This window comes from Patella vulgata, chromosome 1, assembly GCF_932274485.2.
Source record: "Patella vulgata chromosome 1, xgPatVulg1.2, whole genome shotgun sequence".
NCBI classification, from domain to species: Eukaryota; Metazoa; Mollusca; class Gastropoda; family Patellidae; genus Patella; species Patella vulgata.
In genome coordinates this window covers 90,637,885-90,665,829 of record NC_065879.2, presented here as the reverse complement: position 1 = coordinate 90,665,829, position 27,945 = coordinate 90,637,885, and the positions used below count along the sequence as shown (strand labels likewise).

General features: G+C 33.8%; 1 protein-coding gene and 1 long non-coding RNA gene across 4 annotated transcripts in view; one reads left to right on the top strand and one right to left on the bottom strand.

Annotated features, from left to right (window-relative positions):
* LOC126810483 (GTPase IMAP family member 9) overlaps positions 1-27,945 on the top strand; it is a 93,705-nt gene that overhangs the window by 2,826 nt on the left and 62,934 nt on the right. The window contains exon 3 of one of the 2 annotated variants that reach the window (XM_050535601.1): positions 24,772-26,383. The exons of the other annotated variant lie outside the window; for it this stretch is intronic. Coding sequence (XP_050391558.1) covers positions 24,772-25,601 — 830 coding nt within the window. The 3' untranslated portion in view covers positions 25,602-26,383. Of the gene's footprint in view, positions 1-24,771; positions 26,384-27,945 lie in introns of those variants that run through there. 2 annotated transcript variants of the gene reach the window in all.
* LOC126810568 (uncharacterized) lies at positions 5,242-10,956 on the bottom strand. Of its 2 annotated transcripts, XR_008789439.1 has the most exons (6): positions 10,336-10,956; positions 9,408-10,037; positions 8,593-8,665; positions 6,834-6,972; positions 6,487-6,574; positions 5,242-5,527 (listed from the first exon to the last, which is right to left on the bottom strand). It is a non-coding gene; the product is annotated as an uncharacterized LOC126810568 (long non-coding RNA). The 2 variants fall into 2 exon arrangements; XR_008789440.1 differs by lacking the exon at positions 9,408-10,037.

The window sequence follows — 27,945 nt, the reverse complement described above, 5'->3', positions numbered from 1 at the left end:
ATTATGGTTCCTTTCGATATTGGCATGTATCAGACCGTAACTTCATGGATTATGACTCCTGCACTGTTAGAAAAAATCTGGTAAATTTACATGAAAATTACTGGCAGCAAAAGTTGCCAGTAAATTTACTGTAAATAAACATTCAGCTGTAATATTACAGAGTTTCTGTAATTTGACTTTGTGAGTAAATTTACCTTAAAACAGTAAATGTTTTTTAACTTTGGACTGTAAATTCACCGCAACACAGTAAATGAACGGTTACAGTAAGTTTGTTTTTAAACTTCCCAATGTAAATTTACCTAAAAGCAGTAAATGAAAAATTACAGACAAATGTTAAAAAAACCCACAATGATTTTAACTTCCGTTCCAGGATTTTAGATGTAAGCTTGTGGTACTGTCTACTGCAGGCATTGTAACTCTGCTCTAGAGACAGTCAAGCTAACACTGGCCAATCGGTTTAAGTAACCGTCTTCAATTGACCTTGGTTACGAGATAATACAATCTATGACAAGAAAGTCAAAACATTTTTTTTATACGTTAATGAACATAGTTACAATCTGATCAACGTACGATGAATAATAATACACGTTTTAGATCGTATAAATAAAGAAAATTAAATATATATAACATGCAATATACCAAATTTCACAAAATGTGATTGTCCATATTATGGTTAATAAATTAGAATGAATACTATAAGAAAATAATTATTTGGAATGGTTCGTTGCTATGGAATACTAAAATAAAATAAGAGACAGTAAATTTACATAAGAGACAGTAAATGTACCAATAAGTAAATTTACAAAATAATGTGAATAAACGTAAATCTGTAAAATTACCTACTGGCTTTGCTATTTTCATTTCAATATTGAAATATTACGCATGTATTTTTACCAGGGTTTAATGTGCCTTTGGTTTCATCAAAGTTTATTGTAAAAAAGAATGAAACTTGGTAAATATACATCATTTTGGTAAACATTCCGAACATTTTTGGTAAAAATTTAATTGCTGTAAATTTACTTATATTTCTAACCTGAAAGTTTACAAAATAATGTGAGTAAACGTAAAATCTCTAAAATTGCTTGCTAAGAGACAATAAATTTACCGAATACGATAACTACCAATAAGTTAAACATACATTATGCAAGAGCTAAATCTGCCTATTGCAGGTCTTTCTTTAGGCCTGATAATGATTAAATTCAAAAATAGATAATCAAGACTATGTTTTTTTTTATCGTACTGACTTAATAAGTAATGATGATCGAGGCTAGGCCTAACATTCAGTCTCTAATATCTCGGTTCCGAGTGGATCAATTTGACAGAAATTTTGAGCATATTGCCTTTACATTATCTAGTTTTTAACTATTATAGTGAGAACTGCTGTAATTTTATTTATATTTCTAACCTAAAAGTAAATTTACAAAATAATGTGAATAAACGTAAGATCTGTAAAATTACATGCATGCTTGTTTATTTTGAGTTCAGTTTGGAAATATTACATGTAAGAATGTATTTTTACTGATTTTGAATGTGTCTTTGATTTCATCACCGTCTATTGTAAAAAAAGACACGAAACTCTGTAAACATACACAAAACTCCGTTAAAATACGCCAGACTTGGTAAAACTACTACATTGTGGTGAACATACCGATAATTAAGGTACAAAAACTACTTGTACTACTGTAATTTTACAAAAATTTCTAACAGTGTGACTGTACTATATGATTTTGATGAAACTCTTAATATTGTTTATATCCTAACAATCTTGGTTCCTTTCGATATTCGCGCATATCAGATCCTAATTTCCTAGATTATAGCCCTGATTGTATGAAAAACATGTCTTTAGCTCTCCGCACACAGATAGGTTGTGGACTCTGTAGAGGTCATACTTTTTTAACCCGATTTCAATGAAACTTAAAGCATGTGTTTATATTTATGCGATTTTGGGTCCTGTCGGTACTTGAGCGTATTTGATAATAACTTCCTGGATTAAAATCGTTTTTTTTTTTTAACTTGTTCCCTGTCCATCTCTTGCAAAATGTTAGCGTATCTTACATTTCAACCGCTGCTTAACTATTATAGTATCTTGCATTATGTATCTTTGAGGTTAAAAAGGTTTAAAGAAAGTCATGGGAGAATAATAAGACAATAATAAAGTTATAATGAAGTAGTGGCTGCGCCTCGTGGTTTGCACTAAAAAGGGAACCCAATTCATGAAGGGCCAATACCATAAGGATATTCCTAATCGACAGCCTGTCTGATCGAGTGAGGTATAGAGCATGTGTTATATGTTGATCTTGTGGCTAACGGTTGTGAGAACATTGAGAGACTACACTCTCGGTAGATTAAAGGACAGAAAAGGAAGCTGACAGAGGATAATCTAAAAATGTACTTTACTATGATACTTTATTGTAAATGGGCAGCTAAAAATGGATCCCCCCTCCCCCCAATCAAGTCACGTGTCAAACAAGCTGGGTAAAAATAAATACTATCCGCACTGATCTTAAACTACTTTAAGCGAGATTTTAAAACATTCTTTGAATTATTAAATAATTTTAAAGCAAATAAACTGCAGCATCGCTGGATTATATTGCTAAAATCTACTGCAATCTGAAAAATGGAACACAATCAGTTGTTATCAACTATCTACATGTATGTAGGTCATGTCTGTTTATTTGTTCAAAATGGCGTAACAGAACATAAAACAAACATTGCTATTCGGGACTGACTGGAGTCGAAGGTGCATCCTAAGAATGATTATTTGAATAATTAATCGTATAAAAATACAATTATGCACATGACGATATGATATAATATGGAATTAGCCTACCTCAAATACCTCGAAAATTTTGCGGTATAAATACATTGTATTAAAAAATACAAAAATCTGATATTCTTGTTTTCTGAATATAATTTTTTCACAACAATATCACTTTTTGAGTTGGTTTTAACAATGCCACCGGGTTATCTTATTAATGGATACTAATCCAGGAAGGAATTACCACGTTACTTAAGAATATAGTTAACTTTGGTAGTACAATAGGGATAGCAAAATATTGCAATCAATATTCCTTCTTTTAATTCTTTTTTTTAAGGTAATTTATTTCGATTTGTTATTTACAGGTTAGCAATAAATGTCCAATTTCGATTAATGAACCAATCAATAATACTGTTATAAAATACGTTGTTTTAAATGAGATATTACAGGTATCGCACTATACACACAGTGACAAGAAACATGGTGATCTCTACTTAACGTTTGTAATAATTAATATAAGGTTTTAGAGAATTACAAATATTATAAAAATCAAGTTAAAATTGGAATTATTTCCCCAACATTCAAATTCAGGAAGAGGGGTTTTAATAGGCTAAGTCAGATCCCTAAGCTAGTTCCTCAATCCAACACTGAAAAAAAACTTGTGTTGAAACAACACAAACTTGTGTTGTTTTCAACACAAGTAAGGTGTCTCTATTTAACAACACAAACTTGTGTTGAAACAACACAAAACTTGTGTTAAATGTTAAAACAACACAAAACTTGTGTTAAAATTTATCAAACAACACAAACTTGTGTTGAAACTTGTGTGAAAATCTACACAATACTTGTGTTGAAATTTTTGAAACTTGTGTTGAAATGTTTGAAACTTGTGTTGAAATTTCTGAAACTTGTGTTAAAATTTCTGAAACTTGTGTTGAAATTTCTGAAACTTGTGTGGTTTCATACAAACTTGTGTATAACCATCCACAAAAACTTGTGTTGTGTTTTTCCCCAATTTATATACAGTATAGCAACCTTTTTATGCAGGACCCATCTCTTTGCTCTGTTAGACCTGTAAAGTTTGATAAAAGAAGGAAACAAAATTTGTTTTTGTTTTTGTAAGATTATTATTTATTCATAAAATCATTGGAAAAAGTAAATTAATACATCAAAACTAAATAGATATTTGAAATGTTAACAATAAAACAGAGAATTCTAATACTAATTATATTGTGTTATATATAATGACCCACACACACACATACACACACACACCCCACTTTACCCATCACAAAATATAACATAGCTATTTAAATTGTTCTTAACCCCACACACTTTACCTATCACAAAATATAAAATAGCTATATAAATTGTTCTTTACCCCAAAACAAGAACTGAGAATATAAAGATATGTACACAGTATCCCTACCCCATACTCCAAAATATATAATTCAAATAATATCTAAATTTAATAACATCCAAACCAAGCACTAAGATTAATTATGCACTAAATTGAAACAATTTCAAAAACTGAAAAGTGCTACAAAATCACACTACAAGTGATTTGTGAGACATATAGAAATAACTAATATACACAGAAAACTAACAAAAGAAAAATGCACTATTTTGCAGGAGAAATAAAATGATGTAAAACCTTTTCCTCATTAAAAAAACCCAAACAAAATGAATATTTTGTAAATAAAAGAAGCAAAGCATCAAGATTACAGGATTGAAATAAAAAAATTTCATATGTACAAAAAATTTATATACAATCACAAGTCATAAGCCACAGTGGTTCAGTGAGTATAAGGTGTTGGCCGAGAAATTTCAACTAGATTTTCCGGCATAGTTCCCACTTGTCAGTAGTCTTGGATATGGCAAGGGATAATTGGGTACAAGCCCGGAATCAAAAGAGAGAGAGAGAGAAATGGAGTTTAACGTCCACTTGACACAAACTAGGTCATTTCGGGATTAACATATGGTTTAATTTTATTTCAATAATTCGTTGCGCATAGGGGTCTTTAGCAGTGGAAGGAAACCGTAGGTCCCGTAGAAAACCCACAAGATTGGACAGGCGACCCTACTCCTTGTCACGTACAACCGGGGATTCGAAACCACGCCAGTTGACTCAATGACAGGCTGTATGATACCGCACGCACATGCTTACCATTCGGCCATCCACCACCCCCTCCCCCATTCCCGGAATCGAAACCATCCCCACTGCGTTCACTTAGAAGAAGCCTTGACAATTGAATTATTTGACTCAATGACAGACTTCCCGATCAAATGTGTGCGTGTTAATCATTCCCCCCCCCCCGGGTTCCCGTTAAAGAACCCTTGACAGTTGAAATATTTGATATAAGAGTAGGGTGTAGGGCAGAATCACTCTAAGAACACAGAAAAGTAGGATACTAAACCGTATTTCATTTCATAAGCAAGGGAAAGTCACCTTTATGTAGGTCAAGGTTTTTTGTAATTCTGGGTGTATTTGATCTACATTTGGTTTCTAGTAATGCCTATTAAATACTTTATGATTTCTGACCAAATTCTAAGTGATTTATATGCCACTTTACTTGCTATATTATACATACATTTCTGAAGAGAATTAAAATCTAATTGTGTTTTGGAAGAAAATTTAACATTAATAACAAAAAATAAATATTTAAAAATTGGGTCAAATGCATTCTTTCCCAGAAGTATAAAATAAATTGATGCTTGGGTTTTCTTGTTGTTATCATACAGCAAATACTCTTTCAATGGTGTTCCAGCCTAAAAAATAAAAAGTAGGAGATAAGAATACTTTCTATGGTTCACAACGTTTAAATAAACAATTTATTTTTGCCACATCGAGACCGAGTCTCTATTTGGTTTCAACTCTGCGTAATGTCTAATTATTTTTGGACCCATTCTTATTTTATTTCCATTGACAACAAATTGGATATTACCCTTTAAAATCTACTGAAATCTATTTGAAAGTAAAATACTGTCCATCATTATTTTACTGCTATTTACTGTAAAAATACACATACATGTAGGGCCTATCGCAACTTGAAGGAAATCAATGGATGTGATTGGCAAAAATCAAGCATGCCAAGTACTTGAAACAGCAGAGTCCTAGGCATTGCCCCAAGAAGAATAACTAGATTACCAAGCAAGTGTATAGAAGTACTTCCTGATTAAAAATACAAATATATATGTTACTTACATTTTGCGTGTTTTCCCCTTGTCAGTGATACAGGACGGAGGACCTGACAAGGACAGCTGTCTAGTCATTCGGATGGGACGAAAAACCGAGGTCCCGTGTACACATTGGCGTGCACATAAAAGATTCCTTGGCAATTGGAATTCGATATAAGAGTAGGCTGTAGCGCCGCTGCCCGGGCAAAATTCCCTTCATAGCACACTGTATGGCGTATGCCCGTCTTCATTAGCCCAATTTATGAGCAAAACATTAGGATGTTAAACCCCATTTCATTTCATTTTCAAAATTATAAAATAATTTGATGGCTTAATATTCAAAAGGTACAGTCCTTCATGTTTATAAAATTGTACGGGAGCCATAAAAAGCTCCTGATACCTTGAATATATGCAGTTTAAAAGTAAACAAAAATCTCAATATTTAGGAGAGAGAGAGAGAAATGGGGTTTTACGTCCATCCAACCCCCCCCCCCCCACCAAGTGTATAGAACCAGTTCCTGATTTAAAAAGCAAATATGCATGGTACTTACATAGTCTTTGTCTGATAAGCAAGATCTGTGAGAAAACGTCTCCACAATATCAATAGCCCTTTCCAACTTGATCTTCCGAGGTGGGTAACTGAAAAAAAAATGGCAATGTATTAGTTGGCTTAAATTGACTAGACAGTTTTGATTAATTAAAAAAATGTTACTTTAATTACATTTGTTTTGTTTCATGTGTTGGTTTGCTTTGCCACAGATGAGACAGTGATATCTACATATAACTAAGATTCTGTCTCTGCTCATACATGACGTGTACAGTTTTACTATACTAAACTGAATTTTAGATTTCAAAATAGCATAACAATCTTTTCTATTAGAATTGAATAGTTACCCACCAAGAAAAAGCTGCTCTATCATCATTTTTTCCAGCCATTTCTTCTTACTTCTTTTCTTCTTACTTTTTTTCTTTTATAATTTCTTTTGTTATTACATGATCTTTTTCTGGGGGATTTGCATATACATCCAATATTGAAACTGAAAAAATAAATACATGATATGTAATTTACGATTAAAGCTACCTTACCATATATACAAACTGTGTGATATGAAATTGATCTAATGTATCTATATGTATCAAAAGTTTTAATCCCAAGGAACTACCTAGCCGTAAAAGTCTATCTTAATAATCCTTGTTTGTCACATGGTTTCACTGTCGCAGTAATTAGAAGACGGCCATGGTGACTGAGTAAATTAGGTGCTGGCACACTAGCATGGAGGCCACAGGTTATCTCTTGGGGTTGACCAAGAAAGCTCATCTTGATTTTGCAGAGTGGTTTCCCCTGAGATCCAATGTACACATTGGCGTACACATAAAAGTTCTCTTGGCAGTTTGAATTCGGTATGAGAGTAGGCCATAGTGTCGCTGCCCAGACAAACATTTTCACTTAGCACAATGCATTAGACCAGTCGGAGCTGACCAGTAGGACGTTGTCTTTAAACCCCATTTCATTTCAGGTAATCTAGTATTTTTCTAGTAAGATTGAAGTCTCTCTACTTTCTTTATATGTAAATATCATATTTGAAATAAGTCATACTTTTATTCGATATGGGGTGGGGCTGGGGGGAATGGTCTAGTAGGTAATGCATGCGCATGAAATCACAGGGTCTGTCATTGTGTTAAGTGGCATGGTTTCAATTTCAAGGAGTAGAGTCGCCTGTCCAATCTCTTGAGTTTTTTCGCTGGGTCATTCGGTTTCCTCCGTTTTCTAAATACAATTCAATATAAATCAAACACGAAAATACTTTAAAACAGTAATCATGATGCAATATTAGACTTTTTAACACTTTCATCGAAAACCACACAGTTTTTCTCTGTTAACGTAGTTTCAAGTGCCAAATTGTGGTCAAATCTAAAATGTTGAAACATGCAGTGCCTATCAATTTTAAAATATCTCCTATATAGCTGTATTTCCATAGGATAAGTAAGTTGAAATAATCTGATTATGTAACACTACAACAGCTTTTTCATCCCTTCCCCCCCAGTTTGGAATCTGATACATTGCTGACCAATCATAGGTCGCCCCGTTCATTCGGGCCTGTCAAATGATTTACAATGGCGATTGTGCCTACAACTTTCCTGACCAAGAGATATGCACAACCGTCGATCAACACACAAGCCATTAATGTTATCTTCCAATATGAGAAGGCATGATAAACACACAAGCGTCCTTTTCAAGCTCGGAAATTAAGTCATCACCAAAAAGCAAAGTTTACAGAGGTCCTCGGGGCTGGAACCCAAACTGATTACGATTTGCCCTCCACTTCCACCACAGGTGTCATAGAGATCAGGGATGAAATTGATATGCATCATCGTTCTCCTAAAGCCAGTTCAGGAAGAGATCAGGTTTTGAGATGTAGACCTGAAATGTTAAATTTGGATGAGAATGAGAATTCTGGGGCGAATACTATCCAGGGAAATGGTCATTGACATCCAGAAAATGGTCAAAATGTGGAATTCTGTCATTCAGTTAAATGTCAAGGGGAGACGACAGGCCTGTGCAGTACCAAATTTCCAGCCCATTACTATTCATCAGCAGAAGTGGGGATGAGGTTGGATGTACTTCTTAAAGTGTATGAAATGCACATTTATCTCACCTGTTTTGCTTCTTTTTTTTTAATACTTGTGTTGAGGTCAATCATTCCACTCTATGAAACATTGCCCTGGCACCTGAAATGATAGGAGGCTGGGGATAAATATGCAATAAAAAACAGTGAGAAAATAAGAAAAAAATATGGTTTCAACTGGAAATAGAAATAAACCTCTTTATTTCTCGGGAACAGCCCGTCACTGGCCCTCCAAAAAGAAACCAGTTAACAATCAGTAAAAAAGTAAACCTTGAGTGTCACATAAGTCTAAGCCAATCTCAAAGGTAGATGCCATGTTTTGAGGTTCGGTCTAAATATTAAGGCCAACTGCATGTTTGGTCAAAAGTCACACAGGTGTGAATTTTGGAGTGTACATGTTAACATTTCATTGTATGATGTCAAAAACATGTTAGGTCTAAATGTTAAGGCCAACTGCAGACTTGGTTCAAGGTCACAACATGTAAATAGGGTTAGGGCACATGATTTTTTGACACAATTGTGGGTTTGGGCTAGGGTCAGAACTAGGTCTTGGCTTAGGCCACATGCTTTTTGACAAGATTGTGGGTTAGGGTTAGGGTAAGGACTGGGTCTTGGGTTAGGGTTAGGGTCAGTCCTGTTTACATCTCGTGACTTTAGACCAAATCTGGAGTTGAGTTGGCCTTAATATTTAGACCTAACCATGTTTTGATATCATTGTGAACAAAATGTTACACATTTACAACCCAAAATTCACACTCAACCAACGGATACCCCCAATCATGGCTATTTTGATACCAAATAGTCAAAAAACTTACTGCTGGGCAATAAAAAAGCAGTATTCTTACCATTTCTGACACTTTCCATTCAAAACTTCAGGAAATAAGCCGTTGAAAAAATATCAACATCCCGAGTCGGCCATGCTTCTTTATATCATCAGGAGTCAGACTAGCAATTATTTGCCCATTGACTTCAATGTTAAATGACTGTAACATCACAGGCTGTAGCTTTTTGCTCAACATTCCGTTGGTTCCAATCTTTATAGGCACAATGGGGACAACATTTGGCAATCTCCTCATCATAATTTTGTAGGGGGTTGACCGTTTAGATTTTTTGCTACACGGATTTGAAGTTGACAGGGGTGAAAATCTCACTTCCAACACAATGATTGCTCTGCAGAAAGACACTTTACACCCCCTATCCCTCCGCTGTAATATCATCAGTATTACCCAAAACTGCTATGAAATTGCAAATTTGATCCCTTTTCTCCAATTCTAGACCAAAAAGTCAACCCAAAAATGCAGGAAGAGGGGAGAAAAAAATTAAGGGAAAAATTGTCTATTTATAACTCGCACTACATTCGACAATCATGAAATAAGGGGAAATAATTACTAGTCTTAGTCCTGACTCCTTTATTAGGGTTGTCTTTCTTGCTTTTATCTTCCATTTATTTACGTTTTTGTTGTCTCAGAGATGGACTATTATTTAAAAAAAAAGTTGAAAATCGTAAAGTTTAGGAAATGTTAATCATATAATGATGAAAAAAAAATAAGAGCATATGATAATAAAAATGTGTTTGAAATTGAAGGCTCTATAATTAGCCTATAATTAAGGTATCAGTATGGAACGGATCGTAATCGTACGGTAGGCCTATTCACTACGGTCAGACTGATATTTAGGAACGTAAAGTTATCAGTCTGGAACGGATCGTAATCGTGCGGTATTCACTAAGGTCATACTGATATTTAGGAACGTAAAGAAGACCATTTTACTAACCGTCTCCATTTTAAGAAAGAGCAGATATAAATATATGATTATATCGACAGAATCTCCACACGAATCTTTAATTTAGTAGAAGAAGAGCAAGTTGATCATTGTCGCCATATTTGACCTATTTCTCTATTGGTTGTATATGCATTAAGGCGTGGATCTAACCAACCCGAGTAGCTCATTATTGAGCCGAGTGATTTATGAAATGAAATTGGGGTTTAATGACCCGCATTCCTTCACTATTCAGGCTAATGAACACGAGGCGTTCAAGCCAGCTCTTTATTCACAGAGCCGCCTGGCTCCCCTGAGAGACTTTCACTGACAACTAGTCATTGTCGAGACTAATGATTTTTATCGCCGCTGTTGATCAATATATATATTAAATAATAGCCCGAATTTAAGTATACCAAAAGTTAAAGAAATATAACCAGTTTTTGAGCCATTCAGATATGACTGCCAAAATTGTAATCAGCGCGCATGTTTTTTTAGGCTAAAGTCTAACCATAAAACTTAGTGTCCATACATAATAAATATTTTATTCCATTAATCAATTCCATTCCGCCATTGGTTTGTCTTAAACTCGTCATTTGTGTTCATGGGCATCAGGGTCGAGATGGCAACGTTATATGTTTTATTCGTCTAATTTACTATAAAATATCATTCGGTTTGCCTCACGGGTTAACGGCATATTAATAGCTTTATTCACTGAGATGGTTCCTTTACTTATAGTTTATTTTTCGAATTGCTTTTTGTATTTATTTAAATGGAAATATTTAGCACCTTCTTGTTAAACCGTTGAAAGATTTAAAGTTTGGATTAATGTTAAGAGAGTGTGTATAGGGTGTTAAAGTTTAAAAGTTATTCCCTACAAGGTGGTTCTACGGTTCTTACCATAGAATTCAGCTGTGAAATAACACAGTTTCTTTCATTATGTGTACAACAATAAAACTAGTTCAATTGCAAGTTGTCTAAACCACGGTGCTGTGATGTATGCATCTAAATGTTTCGACGACCCACCAATCAGTAGTTGCATGATGATTAAATTTATCGGACATGGAATGTGAAAATGCTTTGGAACTTTCAACTGTAACACGTTGCAATAATTACTCAATATAAGCCAAAAGGATCCGCCTTGTTCATTTATAGTCCGGCCCTGTCTTCAGTATTAAAATATAAAATTGAACACAAAGTATATTTAGTAATCCGTATTGTAGTAATGGCAATCACGGCTTGTGTTTTTTTGTTTTGTTTTTTGTTTTTTTTGCAAAATATAAAATAATTACGATGTCGTTTAACACTCACAATAACATATTTGGTTACCGTCCATTCAGCCATTCAGGTCGTACATGTGTCAAGTATACAGTCATATATACAAACGCCTAACTATAGAAGCCTACCATTCTTAATTTCTACTTTTCGCCCTCCAAAACACGAAAGTCGAAAAGTAGCAGTTACGACAAAATGTGAGGCGACAGCAACGCTATACAAGCCAAAATCGACTCGAAAAAAGGAAATCAAGAAATAATACACTGCGATAATAGCGCCCCTCGTTTTTTTTCCTAATTTCTTATTTTCGACTTGCATTTTGGCTTGTATACCGTCTTGTTGACTTTCGACTTGGTCATATTTTTGTATTTATTGATGTCAGTAAGATGTTACTATGGAGAACGTAAATTTCAGATTATACATTCCAGACTTCGTAATTGTAAAAGTGCTCTAAACTTCCATAGATTTTTAATGCATATTTCACATAACCCGACATGCAGTTGTGGTCATACTCAAGAAGATAGCGACCATTATTTTCTGCACTGCCCAAATTATTCGTCTCAGCGTATCTCAACATTAAATACCCTCCCATTTAAATCCATAAATACAAAAGCGTTCCTATATGGCGATACCAACGAAAGTAACCCGTTCAACAAAGTGAGTTTTAGTAAAGTTCACAAGTATTTAAAACTAAACAAGCGCTTTGAATAGATAAGGTAATTGTCAGGCGACGATGATTGGTGTTAAATAGTGATGATGACGGTGATGATGACGATGACCATGAAGATGATTTATTTATATATTTATTTATATACTAGAAGAATGCCCGGCTTCGCTCGGGGGTCATAACTCCGAAACCGGAAGTGGTAGACTAACGCCACCTGGCCTATGTTACTCCCCGGTCCGAGCTACCCCTATACCCCAAATTTCAGACTCGGAAATGACAACGTGAATGATGGATCAGTCGAACGACAGAGTGAATGACAGGAGTTTTCCAGTCGAATAATAAAGATAATGGCAACTCTGGTCATAGCATATCTGTTTATAATATATTTCATATAAATGTTTATACACGTATTTGAAAAATACATTTAGGTCTACGTGTAATGTTGAATGTATAAATTCGGAAATGTTTTGATCTCTTGAACTGTATTATTTAAAATACACGATTAACCTATTAAATTGTAAATAATGAATCAAGCCAAGACATGTATTAAATGTTTTATTGAATTGGAATAGAAACTGAAAACAGATTAACACCCTGTGTGAGATATTTCATTCAAATATTGTGAAAGGGTTGGTAATAAAATTAAAATTGTCATTGTGTCATTTTAATAACATTGAATCGTCCTATATTATAAACGAAATTATGTCTAAAGAGTTCTTCGTGACATGTATTGACTGTAAGACACAAAGCGTACAGGATCTAAGTGTGATGTTAAAGGTCAACACGCAAATATTGAAATTGGGTATGTTCGTGGATTGACTTATAGAATGTTGTTAATATTTCCATTTAAATAAATACAAAAAGCAATTCGAAAAATAAACTATAAGTAAAGGAACCATCTCAGTGAATAAAGCTATTAATATGCCGTTAACCCGTGAGGCAAACCGAATGATGTTTTATAGTAAATTAGACGAATAAAACATATAACGTTGCCATCTCGACCCTGATGCCCATGAACACAAATGACGAGTTTAAGACAAACCAATTGCGGAATGGAATTGATTAATGCAATATATATTTTATTATGTATTGACAATACTTTTCTGGTTAGATTGTAGCCTAAACACGACATGTGTGTTGGTGACAATTTTGGCAGTCATATCTGAATGACTCAAAAACTGTTTATATTTCTTTAACTTTTGGTATACCTAAATTCGGGCTATTATTTATGGTAGAAAGATATAATAAAATGGCCTAAAGCTTTAAAACATATTTTTAAATATGTTGAGGCACCCTAAATTGAATTTGAAGCACCAGGGATAAATAAATAAAAATAGCTATAATGCATGATTTTATTGTAACTAGTGAACTGATAAATATTGTACAATTTATCTAAAGAGTACATTTATGAAAACGTGGTACTTTTCTGATATCTAGTTAAATTATGACTTAAAATGATCACGGCTAAAACACTTCCGTGCGAATCAAGAATTCTTTATGTAAGAATAGAGCTTTATAAGACCGTAAATGCACCACACATTATGTCTCCATAAGATGGTAGCTATAATCTTTCAATCCAATCCCCTAATTAAGTATACCCCCACCCAATCATAAAAAAAATAATAACATAGCAAAACGGTGTTTAATTCTGATCATCTAAATTATCAAACGATATTCGCCGAAGTAGTAACTGAGAAGGGCGTGTTTTAAGATATACATAATGTATCTTACTATTTTTCGCTTATATAATTTGATTTTCAAATACAAACCATTAATACTTATCTTAGCATTAAAACAATCAACCATTTGTGGTTATATTGAAATCTGTAAAAGACGCATTCTTTTTGAATATATTTTTAAAAAATAATAAATGAAAAAATACATATTATTAACGCTTTTTCGACAAGCAATTGTTATACTCTTAGTGATTTGTAGAGCGTCAAATCACAATGTTATTGTACTGTTTTAAATTGTAGATTTTATTCATTCATGTAAAACATTTATAACAATTTTATAATAAAATGTATAAAACACTGAGTTCGAGATTCAAATCACAAATCCATCCAAGCTAGGATACTGCAAATCCGAATATTTTTGTTTATAAAATATTTACTTTCCATTCAATAAATATTCCAGTCATCTAGTTTTGGATTTGGGGAAATTCATTCTCCTTTTCCCATATATACAGATTGCCGTATTATTTAATAATCAAACCAAACAGCATGTAATCAAAGAACGCTTGTATCCGCCATATGTAATATTGTCACGTGACATTGTTATGTTTTGTTTCGCTCGGGAAGCGTTTATTATACATAATAGAACTCCAGTGTAGTAAGCCATAACTATAAACAATATCATGTCCCAAATAAATAATCTAATTTGTAGATCTGCAATTGGTCACATGATGGTCCGAACATTATTTGTATGGCTCTATTTGTTGACAGCAAATACCGCTAATAATTATCTTGGATAAAATACCTCGTTTAGTAAACGAGGCAATTTTACCCAGCCTCGTTCTGAACAAAATACCTCGTTCCAAAAACAGGGCAATTTAAAAAAAACACATTTTGGAACTCCAGAGAAACGAGGTATTTTTTTTACCTCGTTACAACGAGGCAAAATCGGGGCAAAAATTTTGACACGTTTTTGCCTCGTTTGGACAGAAATGCCGAACGAGGCATTCTGAGGTTTATAGTGATACACCACTACGGGTTCTTCGTCGCAGAAGACACTAACGTCGGCATCGTCTGAGATGGAGGACTCCATAACCGGAACTGGCACATCGTATCGGGTTTCGGCTGTAAACGATTCTTCTACTTCCATAGGTTCAGTTGTTGGGACCTCCATAACTTCTTCTTGTTGTTCGTCCATATCTTCCGTCTGCTTATTAGATTTAAGGTTGTTTTTTTAAACATAAATTAGATTACAATTCAACTAACACAAAAGTGTAAAAAGATTTTTTTCTAGTCTGTGCCCGCGTTTATGTCTACTCTGGGCAAAATCGTTATAATATAAAAAAAATCATGAAACAAGAATCAAAATGGCCGCCAATCGGGTCTCCAACGCCAATCCAACCTCCCAAGATATAATTTCAAAACAGATTCTTACCTGCTGGTTCAAGTCGAACCGTTTCTGCTTTAATCATAATGTGATTCTGTAATGTAAGTATTTGAACAACATCGTAGCGCCGAACAACTAATGTTAATTTTTTCATTTTTTCATTTTTTATCATAGCTTGATAATGACTAGAGAAGCCTAGTCGAAACGTCGCTCAGTAAAAAGCAGTAATTGTATTCCATAGAATTGTGACCTGTATAATGTTAATTAAGCATGATTTCAGAAAAATTGAACAGATTTGATAATAACATGCCGAAATTTTTTTCCTGACCGCGCCATATTATAAACATGAACTTCCGGTTTAAATTGTTGGAGTTTTTTTTAAGGAAACGAAATTCTAATATTATACAGAGAAAAAATATCGATGCTAAATTACATACATGGTATTATTTTTTTTATATAAATATTCACAAACCTGCGGTCTTGTATTCTATGTGACCATTAGCTTACATTTGTCAAACATATCACTGCTCCAAAATCATTTCAGCACGTTGTTAAATGTTAAATTAATGGTGTGAAATCACTTCATTTAATGTCCGCTTCCACCGAGATGATATCGCAGACAAAATGTAGCCTATAGTACGTTGATTTTATCAACCAATCACATTCAATAACAGTTTTACTTATTTTCTTGTCAACGCATTTGGAGTCAATTGTTAAAATCACACCGGGCATGAGGGCTCAACAGGCCTTTGATCTACCAGTTTATTGGGCCCAACTTTATTTTAACTACAGACATCTTAACACCAATTAGCATTCAAGTCTGTCTGGCTATATTGTCTGAGTAAAAAATACCTTTCTCTTACTTGTGGACCCCCGGATTAAGACTTTGTATTGAGTTAAAATTTAAAAAAATATATATTTGTTGACGGTACACATTACTTGTGTTAATTATATGGAAAAAACACAAGATTTGTGTTAATGCATTAAAAAGAACACAAGTTTGTGTTAATGCAATGCAAAACAACACATAACTTGTGTAGAATAATTTTCACACAAGTACTTGTGTTGAGATCCAACACAAGTTTTTTTTTCAGTGCATTTAGATTTTCTCAATAAAAAAATCATATTACTACAGATAATAAAGTAACATAATAAATGTTATCTTAAAATTCGACGTAATTAATTATAAAAGAAACAAAACACAAGATTTTTATCAATCTACACAAGTTTGTTTTAAGACATTGAACAGAACACAAACGAGTTAAGGCAATATAACACAACACTAGCTTGTGTAGAATATTTTTAACACAAGTCCTTGTGTTGAGATCCAACACAAGAGTTTTTTCAGTGTAGAAAAGCACTCTACCTAAAAACTCCCACATCCAACACGTGACGCATACCCTCTTCTCTGTTACATATTTTAATAGCCTTGTGATCTTCTAGTATTGTCTCGGGTGATTTTTGTAATTCTTTACTCTAGGACTCCACTTTAAACATTGTGTATATATTTTTATCTCGGCCGTTAAGAGCGCGTCCACGAGAGCACTATGCTTCAATTGCAGATTTTGTTTATAAGTTGGGATAGTGGCAAAACAGATAAATATGCAATATCAGATAAATCTTTCAATTCCTGACTGAGAAAATTGAAAAACCATTTTTCATATGGTGAAATTGCCAAAATCCGTCTTTTCTCAAATAGCATCTTTACTAACGTAGCAAAAAGACCAAACTCTCACAGATTGTAGATGACCTAGTGCTGTTACCACAAAATTAATTTCAGAATTTCAGACAATTCTGGCGAACGAGATCTGTATACAGACTGGATATCAAAGCCTATCTAAATTCCCAATTTTTCGTTACCGAAAGTTTGACGCCCTAGCTATAGCTACTTCTTTCATGGGGTGGGATTAGAAAATTTATGTTCATGTGAACAAGCTACCTCCCAACCTTTGATATAAAAAATAAAAATGACTGGAATCGACTGGGTAAAGGAAACAATAACCCATGATATTAACCCATAATTCCGCTTCTTTGGAGATAATTAACGGTTGTAGATAAAAAAACATAACAATTTTTTTTTCTTTTCATTCATATGGTGTTACTACCAGCCCTAAAATACATAAGTAACTGTTTTATAAAAATGTCTTGAAAAATGCTTCAAAAAGCCTGTAATCGTTCATGGTTCACCTAGCGCCGACGGGAATTGGCTTCCGCAGTTGTCAAAGAGCTTCCATTGGGTGAGTCTTCTGATAGAAATTGATCTTTTACCTTCTAGAATCACACTGCTGTTTGACGAATCCTCACAAATATGATAGTTTTGTAGCTGTGTGTTTTGGACGTTCAATTATCTAGTTGGTCAAATATGATGTAAATAATTATAGAGATTGGTTATTTAAGCCAAATGATGCAATCTTAATGTTCCGATCATATGTTTTTAGACACATCTATCCTTGAACTTAGACCCTCTTTCCTGTTATTCTCACACTGTTTCATAAACAATTTAAATTGCGTTTTAAATAAACTCATACCATAGCTAATATGCTGAAAATGGAGAATAATTTGTAAAGATATCCATGTTGTTTCAGCCATAATATTTCTCTTTTCCTTGCCTATAAATTTGCAAACAAAGTCGCAACGACAATATTTCTACCACAAACACCTTGGGCTAATATTTCATTCCTCGGAGTAGTGGACCGTTCATTTTAACTCCATAATTACTAAAGTAGGTAAACTTATGGATGTTCTTAGAAGTTTCAAATATAAATTGTTATGGGCATCTTTCATTTTCCCCTATATTTGATCAAGCTTATGTGATTTATGATAATTGTAGTAAAACTGGCGATGAAAAACTTGAAAATATCCATCTTGATGCCCATAGAACTATAACGGGTTTGGTTATACATTGGTACATCCCACAAAATTTTATACAGTGAATCAGGACTCACTTCTCTGAAACAACGAAGATATAGGCATATATTAACAATATTTTAGAAACTAGTTAATAAACTGGCCCCCAAAAGGTTTTCTTGTCCAGCCTAAAATATCTGACACCAATCCTTATGTTTTCCGCGACACCAACTCTCTAAGATCTGTCCATTGTTACACCGAAATCTATAAATCTCCCTTTGTTCAGTTCACGATTGGAATGAATTCCCTGCCAATGTCCTCTTCAATTAAAACATTTAAACAGCATCCATCCAAACATTTCTACTTTGGCAATCGCTCAGTAAATGTCGTCCATACAAAACTTAGACATGGTAAAAGCGCACTAAATTATCATAAATTTCTAATGCACGTCTCCGAAAATACTTCATGCAAGTGTGGCTACATATTCCTGAAGCAATGACCCGAGAAATCACTCTTTGGCCATTGATTTCTGATACTTGAGCTTTTGTGGGAGTGTGTCTCTCCTTCCCGTTCAATCAAATCTCTCCCGAAAAAGCAATATGACAGCCCTAAATGTAAACCGGGGTCTTCTCTAAAACTCTGGACGGTGAATTAAGGTATTAAAAACGGAGAAAGTATTGTTTTTCGCCAAGCAGCATTGTTTACATTGAGCCGTTTTGATAGCCTCGTTTGTCAGCAATTAGTGTTTCTACAATATTCTGCTATGCACTGGTTAATTGGGCGTAATGAATTTTGAGAGTCAGGCGTGACGTTATGTAAACATAATTGGAGCTCTGTTTAAACTCGAATGATATTGTTACGCAGTTAGGTATTGGTTGTTAATCGGACTATTGACTAGTTGTAATTTGGAACAGAAAATTTGCTTTCGTTACAGCAGTGTTTGAGTGGTATTAGGTCTAATCAAACGAAACACTGCGAGGTGTATGGTGTGGCTACTACACGGAAAATACAGAACACTTTTTCTTCTTTTGCCCTTTGTATAAGGAAGAACTAATCCATACCATACATAGATAATCTTTCCTCCCAATTCCACAATATTTCAGCAATTCTTCACGGAAACCGAACGTAAACGATTGTGTGAGTACCAGGCCTGTTTTGAAATTGTACATTCATATATTACATTACACAACGTTTTAAACTGATAGCGTAGTGATTTAATTTACAAACAAAGCCTAACCTGAGCCCCCCCCCCCTTCGAGGATGAGGATGAGGATGTTATCACACGATGCCAGTAATGACACGAGATTATAATTTTCATGCACTTTAGACATTCCATTTTTTTTTTATTATTTTGAAGACACGGATTAATATATATGAGTAAATAATTTGCATATGGCACGTCTAGTATTATAGATTTTTCATAGATAAGAGTGCTCTTCTTTCCATGAATTATATATCTAATGAATTCAGTTGGTTTTTTTTGGGGGGAGGGGGTATTTTGCTTTTTCTTTCTTTTTGTCTATTAATCATTTGAAATTAGTATAATTTATACGTTAATCTTATCATGTGGGGATACCTATTACGGATCTGCCCTTGGTATATTGGATACCTAAACTACATAAAAATCCCTACAATGAACGTTTTATAGCAGGTTCATCCCGTTGTTCCACAAAACCACTTTCAAAAGTGATGACATCTATACTAACTGCAGTGAAAGAGGGTATTCAAAATACTGTGAGAAAATATACTCTCGTAGTGGTTTTAATCAAATGTGGATATTAAAAAATTCCAAAGAACTACTTGATGGTTTGCAATCTAGATCACTTGCTTCAATCTCATCTATACAAACGTTTGACTTTTCTACTTTGTACACTAAAATTCCCCATATTAAATTAAAAGCTCGGTTAAAAGACATAATTCACAGTGTCTTTTCATCTAAATCGGGAAATATAATTACACACAAAATAAGATAGAATGCAGTTGCAAGTTAACAATAATAAGTATGTCATCAGTTGAATATTATGGTTCCTTCAGTGTGCAATATAAATGAGTTTTCAGTTTAATCTTAAAATTTTCAACATTTTTACACATCTTTATATCAAAAGGCAGATTGTTCCATAAAAGACATGCAGAATAATGAAAAGTACGTTTCATGGATTCCGTTTTGCATTTTTCAAGAAAAGAGATTTACTGGTCTGTGAACGGAGCAAGATATCGGTTTTTGAAAGAAGAGATTTTTCATTAAAATAGGAATTTAGATAAAGTGGAGAATTAAATGTAATAATTTTGAATGATAAGACTATTTTATTATAAAGAATCATCTGTATAAGGGTAAGCCAACCGAGTTTAGTAAATAAAGAGGTGGACGGAGTTTCAATTGATGCATAAATAATAATTCTTGCTGCCCTCTTTTGAAATTTTAAAAGAATGTCTAATCTACTTTTGGTAGCATTTCCCCAAATAATAGAGCAATAATCAAATATTGGTAGTATGTAACTGTTATAAAACAAAATGCTTGTCTCTTAAGGTAAATGATCTTTTATCTTATTTAGGAGAAATACTTCTGATGCAAGTTTTTTTAGACATATCTGCTATCTGAGCTTCCCAATTAAGGTTTTGGTCGATTTGAATTCCAAGTAATTTTGCGGTAGTAACCGTCTCAATATTCTCACCATGGAGTGATAAAGTTAGGTTTTTCTGATTAATTTGTGTTTTGATGAAATCAGCATTGATTTGGTTTTCGAAGTATTGATTACCATCCCATTGTTTTCACACCATTTAGCAACCAAATAAACGATTAGTCAGACATTTTAATTTCACTTATCGATATATCGATGATGTTCTATCACTGAATAATCCAAAATTTAGTGATTATGTAAAATTCATATATCCTGATGAGCTCTAAATTAAAAACACTACTGACAGTGACAATTACGCTTCCTACATGAATCTGCCTCTCGATTTTGACAATTGCCATAACCTTAGTATTAAATTGTACGATAAACGTGATGACTTTGACTCTCCGATTGTTAATTTTCCATTTATTAGTAGTAACATTCCAATATCACCAGCCTATGGAGTGTTTGTGTCTCAGCTAATTGGTTACGCGAGAGCTTGTTCATTTTATTCTAATTTTTTTAAGTAGATCGAGGCATTTGTCATCTAAGCTTCAACTACAGGGATACCTGCGAGCTATACTTATTAAAACCTTTAAAAAGTTTTATGGCCGTCATATTGGCTATTATTCTAGATATATTTAATTGACGCTTATACTATCTACCTGATAATGTATGTCTACTACATCGTTAACACTTTTCATCACGTCCATTTTGAATGCCGATAGTCCTATGGCCAATTACGCTATTTTACCGAGATTTCGCCTAATAGTTTGGATGCAGCTATGGCGGGTGTGGCGCCAGGCAGGGTAAGCTTACTCTTCCGGACACCTGTTACCACTGTGTGTCGTGTATTTTGTACACGGTGAACAGTCCATATATGCTGATTACACCATTTTGCCTGATTACACTATTTTGCCTGTACCGTTTTTTAGGGACTTCAAATTTTGTCTAATGGTTTGGGTTTGTTCGTACTTGGTTTTATTTTATTTTTATTAAAATGTTAAAAATCCTAAAAAGTGATCCTGACTGAATTGGTTATTTCTCTATAAGGGAACAATTTTTTGATATCTATATGATCGTATTGATTCATTCTATTTGTTCATTGGAATAAAATATCATAATTTTAAACGAATAATGAATATTACTTACTTCAAAACAATATTTAATTTGGATGCTAAAAATACAGTTGTTGCCAAAATGACATTACTTCCGGTGATAATGAAAATGTTAAATTTGTTTTATGAAATTATAACGGGCATAAGGCGTCCCGTGGTGAAAATTTAATGAAAATCGAATAATAATTGAAATTGTATTGACCAAAAACCTTGAAAAGTGACTTGTATAAAATCGCCTATTTCTCCGCAACTGAAAATATCTATATGATCATATCCTTTTAATTTATATGTTGATTTAAACTAAAAGTTAACATTTTTCAAAACGTAGCAAGTAAATTTTCTAAACGTAGCAAGTAATTTAATTGTTAAAAATATAGTTTTTGACAAAATGGCGTCACCTCTGGTGTCAATTTTAAATTGTAATTAATTTGATATATAGAATATTTGATTTATGCATCAAATGGTGTGACTTTTATGAAAATCCAACAATAATTAACTCTTTTACAGGAAAAATAACGTGAAAGTGACTGATAGAAAATTGCCCATTCCTCGGCAACTGCTCGTATTACAACTAATTTTGACATGGATTGTCTCCGAATGGATTAATGCTACAAGTTCATATTTTATAATGTGAAAGCCTGAATGCATTGTAAATACCTCATTTATACACCCTGTTCACCTTTAAATCGAAATGGCGCTAAAACAAAACTAGAATGTAAAAAAAAAACTATAATAGGGGCATTCATCTTGATCTGTCGGATTTGTAAAAATTAAATTTTAGTTTTTGGCAAAATTGCGCCACTTTCGGTGCTGACAGAATATTTTATCGGTAATAAAAATGTTTGGGAATTTGGAGCATATGAACTTTGTTTAATTCAAATCGGGCAATAAATAATCAACCTAGAATTCATAAACTAAATTAGCAAATGACGGCTAAGGAAAATCATCGAGAAAATTTTTTTTCACATTTGTGCTTAAATCAGATGACTCTGCAACGCTAAGTAAAATGCCATAAAAAATATTCATCAATAAAATAGTGTTTCATCAAAACTCAAATTTTCAAAATTTGCCGCCTAAAATCTGCGGAGTTTCGTCGATAATCGTAGCAGCTATGTGCCGTGCCTCAGGCAATGTCAAAATGTATCAAATGCTAAAATCTGACGATTATAGTTAATATTACGGCACTATATTTCAAAAACGACAACTATTTGATTTTGGACACTTCCCATTGTCACAGTACGCTTGAAATAGCTTTAATCTCTAAGTCACACCCACTTTCCCTGGAAACCGAAGACGTCGAGTTCATCCGATAAGTAGTTTCTGAGATATGCTCAAGTAAAACAAAATAATAGTAAGAAGAATAATGATCTTAAACAACGGTGTTTTACACAAGCTCCACCGTGTGAAACTCTAATTAGAATTTACTTTTGGTTCATTTCAATCAATATTGATGTTGTTATCTTAAAGTGAATATATGGGCTCCTAATTTATTAATAAACCATTTAAGACACAATGAACATTAAAAAAAACAGCTCTCTATGTATATAATGGTTTCGAGCGCGATTTCTAATTAAAAAAAAGTAAACATATGCCAGAGGACAATGCGACAGTAATTAAATGCATGATTCATAAATTTCAAGCTATTAAATTAGAAAATAAACTTGAAAAATGGACGAAGCAGGCACAATTACGACTTCCGTTCAATATGGACTGTGAGAGTATTTCACAGAATTATTGATAAGAAACTACAATAAAGGTTTTGTCCGGCAGTTTTGGTTCGATTTTCAAGAAATTCAAACTCAACTGACATTCCGGTGTAACGGTGATATATTCAAACGTTTTTTTTTAATTCGGATAATAATTGTGATCTCTAGAGGGACCAAAAGCTAAAAACGCAATTTTTCGTACAATCAGGGGTCATAATTTAGGAATTTACGATCCAGTATGCGCGAATATGGACAGGAAGCCAAGATCTTTGTGTTATAAACAGGCATTTCAAGTTTCATCATAATCAGATGACCATTGTGACCTCTTAGAGTGTCCACAAGCTAAAAACATGATTTTTCGTACAATCAGGGGCCATCCATGATTTATGGTCCGATACATGTCAATAACGAAAGGAACGGAGATCTTTGGGAGACAGACCTATGTTACAAGTTTCGTCAAAATCGGATGAACATTGTGACCCGTAGAGTGTCCGGGGACCAGGGCGACGGCATGATACGTCCACATGAAAATGTATGCGTATAAGAATTGAATATAAATCAGTTTATTTAACTTCATATTACATTAATAAGTGTATTTCAATACATGTTTTAAAAATTGAATAGACGTTATTTATTTACATTCATATTACATTAATTAGAAATTTTAGACCCATTATCGTCTATTTTAAGGTACCAAAAATACAGCTATACGCCTTTTAACGTGAAACAAATGTAGAACACAAATACAACTTACTCAGATGAGCAAACAAATAATTATGTAATTTTTAATTCATTAAATCAATATATTTAATACAAGATAGGTTTCACGAACCAAAGATTACATTTCTAAGCGAATTTTCAATTGCCTCCCCTTTGGTGCCAGTTCTTATGTCAGCAGTCAATATAGACATGCATTTCCTTTCTAGAAGACCAGATAATTATTCTTAGTAGGAGACGTCTACATGGTATAGATAGCACTTCCCAGTAGGAAGGAAGGTTGATAGTATCCCTATTCATTATAGAAGACCTGATGACAGTTCTTAGCAGAAGTAAATCAGATAGCGCTTGTTATTTCAGGAGTTCAAACACCTAACGGATTTGTGTTGTACGTTTGCATCTTCGGATTTACCAGAGAGTTATGACAATTTCGTTCTATTTTGCAGAACTGAGGGTGGTTATGGTTGGAAAAACTGGTCGAGGTAAAAGTGCATTAGGAAACAGTTTACTGAGGCATAAAGTATTTACGTCAACAGTGTCGGGTGGATCAGTTACATCCATGTGTAAGACCGGTTACCGAGATATGAAGAATGGCAAGAGGTTGGTTGTAATTGACACACCGGGTTTATTTGATACTCGGGTTAACAACGACGTAATATCAAAAGAATTGGTTCGTTGCATTGCTCTTGCAACTCCTGGCCCACATGCGTTCTTGTTTGTTCTGAGTGTTGACAGATTTACCCAGGAAGAACTGGATACGGTAGACCATCTACAGGAATTGTTTGGATCAGATGTAACGAAATTCGTGCTTTTTGTCTTTAACGGTAAAGACTCATTAGAGTTTGATGAAATATCACTTGAAGAGCATATAAGAAGATCACCACCACAGCTCCAATCGTTGGTCGACAGATGTGGTGGGCGAATAGCAACGATTAACAACCGTGTTCCACTTGGATCGAATGAGGACGATGTTAATAAAATTCTGAGCTTAGTAGAACAGACCATAGTTTCCAATGGTGGTGAACACTACACGGATGCCATGTTTAAAGCAGCCGATGAGGTTTACCAAAACAAAATAAGAGAACTTGAAGCAAAATATGGTAAACGACTAACGGAGCTGGAATTGAGAGAACAGATTCGAAAGGAGACCGAAGAACATGATGGCATTCTGGTAACGTTCGCTAAAGGTATACAAAATACAACAACAAAAATTCGCCAGAGAATGGCATCGGCATGTTCCATGGTAATAAATTTATTTACTGGTGGCTCAAACTAGCTCGTATTAGCACATTGTTAACCTTTTGACCGCAATGTCAGCTCATTTTAAAAACTATATTGCGTTTGTAGATAATAAAACTGATCAAAGCTTCACGGAGCTCGGCAACAAATTGGTTTTGCATTCAAAAATGGTAGTGTTCGACCATCAAAAAACATATAAGTCAACGATGTTCCAGTCGTGGTGGATAGTAGACCTGGACAATCGCGTCTTAGAGCAAATTCCTTCAGACGTCATTTATAGATAAACATTAATGATCCAGTGTGAATCTGTCGCTGGAGACAGCCATGATTGTTTACTGCGGATAACGTGAACGATGTGTACGACGTCATAATTTATACAAGAACTGATCCAGGTCGGCGGAACCTTGTCGTTTGCTATAAATAGTTTATTTTCCCCCGCTTGTATCCCCATTACTACCCAACAAACTGATATGTGTCCTCTGTGTTATTTTACAATATACTTTTCCTTTCTAGAAGACCAGATAATTCTTACACATGGAGCAAGTATGCAAATTCTAAATAAGATTTATGTTGAAAGGCTCCTGTGTATCTTTTGAAAAGCTAGTATGTATATGTTAGACTACTCAACACCCTTAAATAATTTTTGAAGTATTAACCCACAATAAAATGATTTTTATCTTAATGGTTGGTGAATTGTATACAATGGGCAGTCGAAGTAACAAACTGTATGGATCTAAGTGTATACACTTGAATAACTTTGGTAATAAATAGTATATCTATTTGAAAAACTTCATATTGGTAATAAATAGTGTGAATTAACGGGTCTGTGTTTTTATTTAAATCATGAGTACAAAATCAAGTATCATTGATCATAAATAAATCTTTCATGTAGTAGCATCATCCATAAGTAGTATTGTGGAATTCACTTTCAAGGCAAGGCGCCAGTTTGAGGGCTGCGGCACGTCGGGGGATGCAGCACTTTAAGGCATGCGGGACTTTAAGGTATTTTTCGTCGTCACCCCGCCCCAAAGACCAACAAATATCCTAATCCCTTCACTCACAATGTAATTAATTATATTTGCTCATTTAGTTAATTATGTATAATTAATTTTCTATAATCCAATTAAATTTTTTTCATTAATTTTGTATTAATTAATTATTTTTTTCATTAATTTTGTTTTAATTATTTTTTTTTCATTAATTTCTTCCATTAAGTATTCAAAATCCAATATATTTTTTTCATTAATGATCTACACTTCTAGCTGTTTAGAGTCGTGTGCGACAGAATAGAGTACGGTTATTATATTTTGGAACTTGAATATTCTCAGATTAACCAATCAAAATGTAAAGATAGAGTAGGGGAAGAGTGAGGTCAATAACCTTCGAGGGTAGATCATACTTTAACAGATAGGATTGAGTTTTGTTTGTTTTTGACTGAGCTGCTAAAAAATTTGAAAAACCCCTGTAGATCTTTGAGGTACTAGAAATGTTTTTAAAAAGTAAAAAGATGACTAGATAATTGTAGTTAAACCTCAACCTACTTCACTAAGAATGTTTGTTTTTGATTTGATTTATTTAATTTGATGAAATCATTTAACGATTATTTGTAGGCGGTTTTTAGTTTGATAGAAGTGTGCTTCTGTAGTCAAGTTTCCACGACCGTAATATGTTCTTTATATAAATGGGTTAATTTTCGTAACACAGTATTTTAGATATGATTTATATATTATAGCGGTGGTCACTGTTATCTTGTATGGAATTATGACATATGTTATCGAATTGGAGCACACATGTTTATAACCAATCCATGTGATTTAATATCTTTCAGAGCTAAAGAAAATGTCTTCTGCGAAGGAAATGTGGCGACTATTTTAATTTAACTTCAGTCTCGTAGCTATGACATATGATTTAATCCTAAAGCATCTAGAGGTCAATTGAGAACTAAAGAATATGTCTTTGGCTTAGGGAAGTTTGGCATATGTTTTATAACCAGTGTTTTAGCTGTGCCAAATCGTTTAGCTATCAAATTACAAGGCAAGACCACTTTGGGGTCATCTGATATTCTTGAGAACTGTAGAATGTCTGCTTTGCGCGGGAAAGTTTGACAGGTGTATTTATTACCAGTGCCTTACCTGTGCCTGATGTTTTAAATGTTTTTTTTTAAGTATTTGCTTTATTTTAGGGCATTCAATGATTTACATGGCCATTTATTAATTTAATTAAAGCGTTTATTTTATTTTGGGAGATGAAATTTTACTTGTCGACAAAATTTTTTGGACAAAGAAAATTTGATTTTGTTAAGGTAATTCCAACGTAATGGATGATGACACCCACACAAAAAGCCTCCCAGCACACACACACCACCACCCAACCAACATACA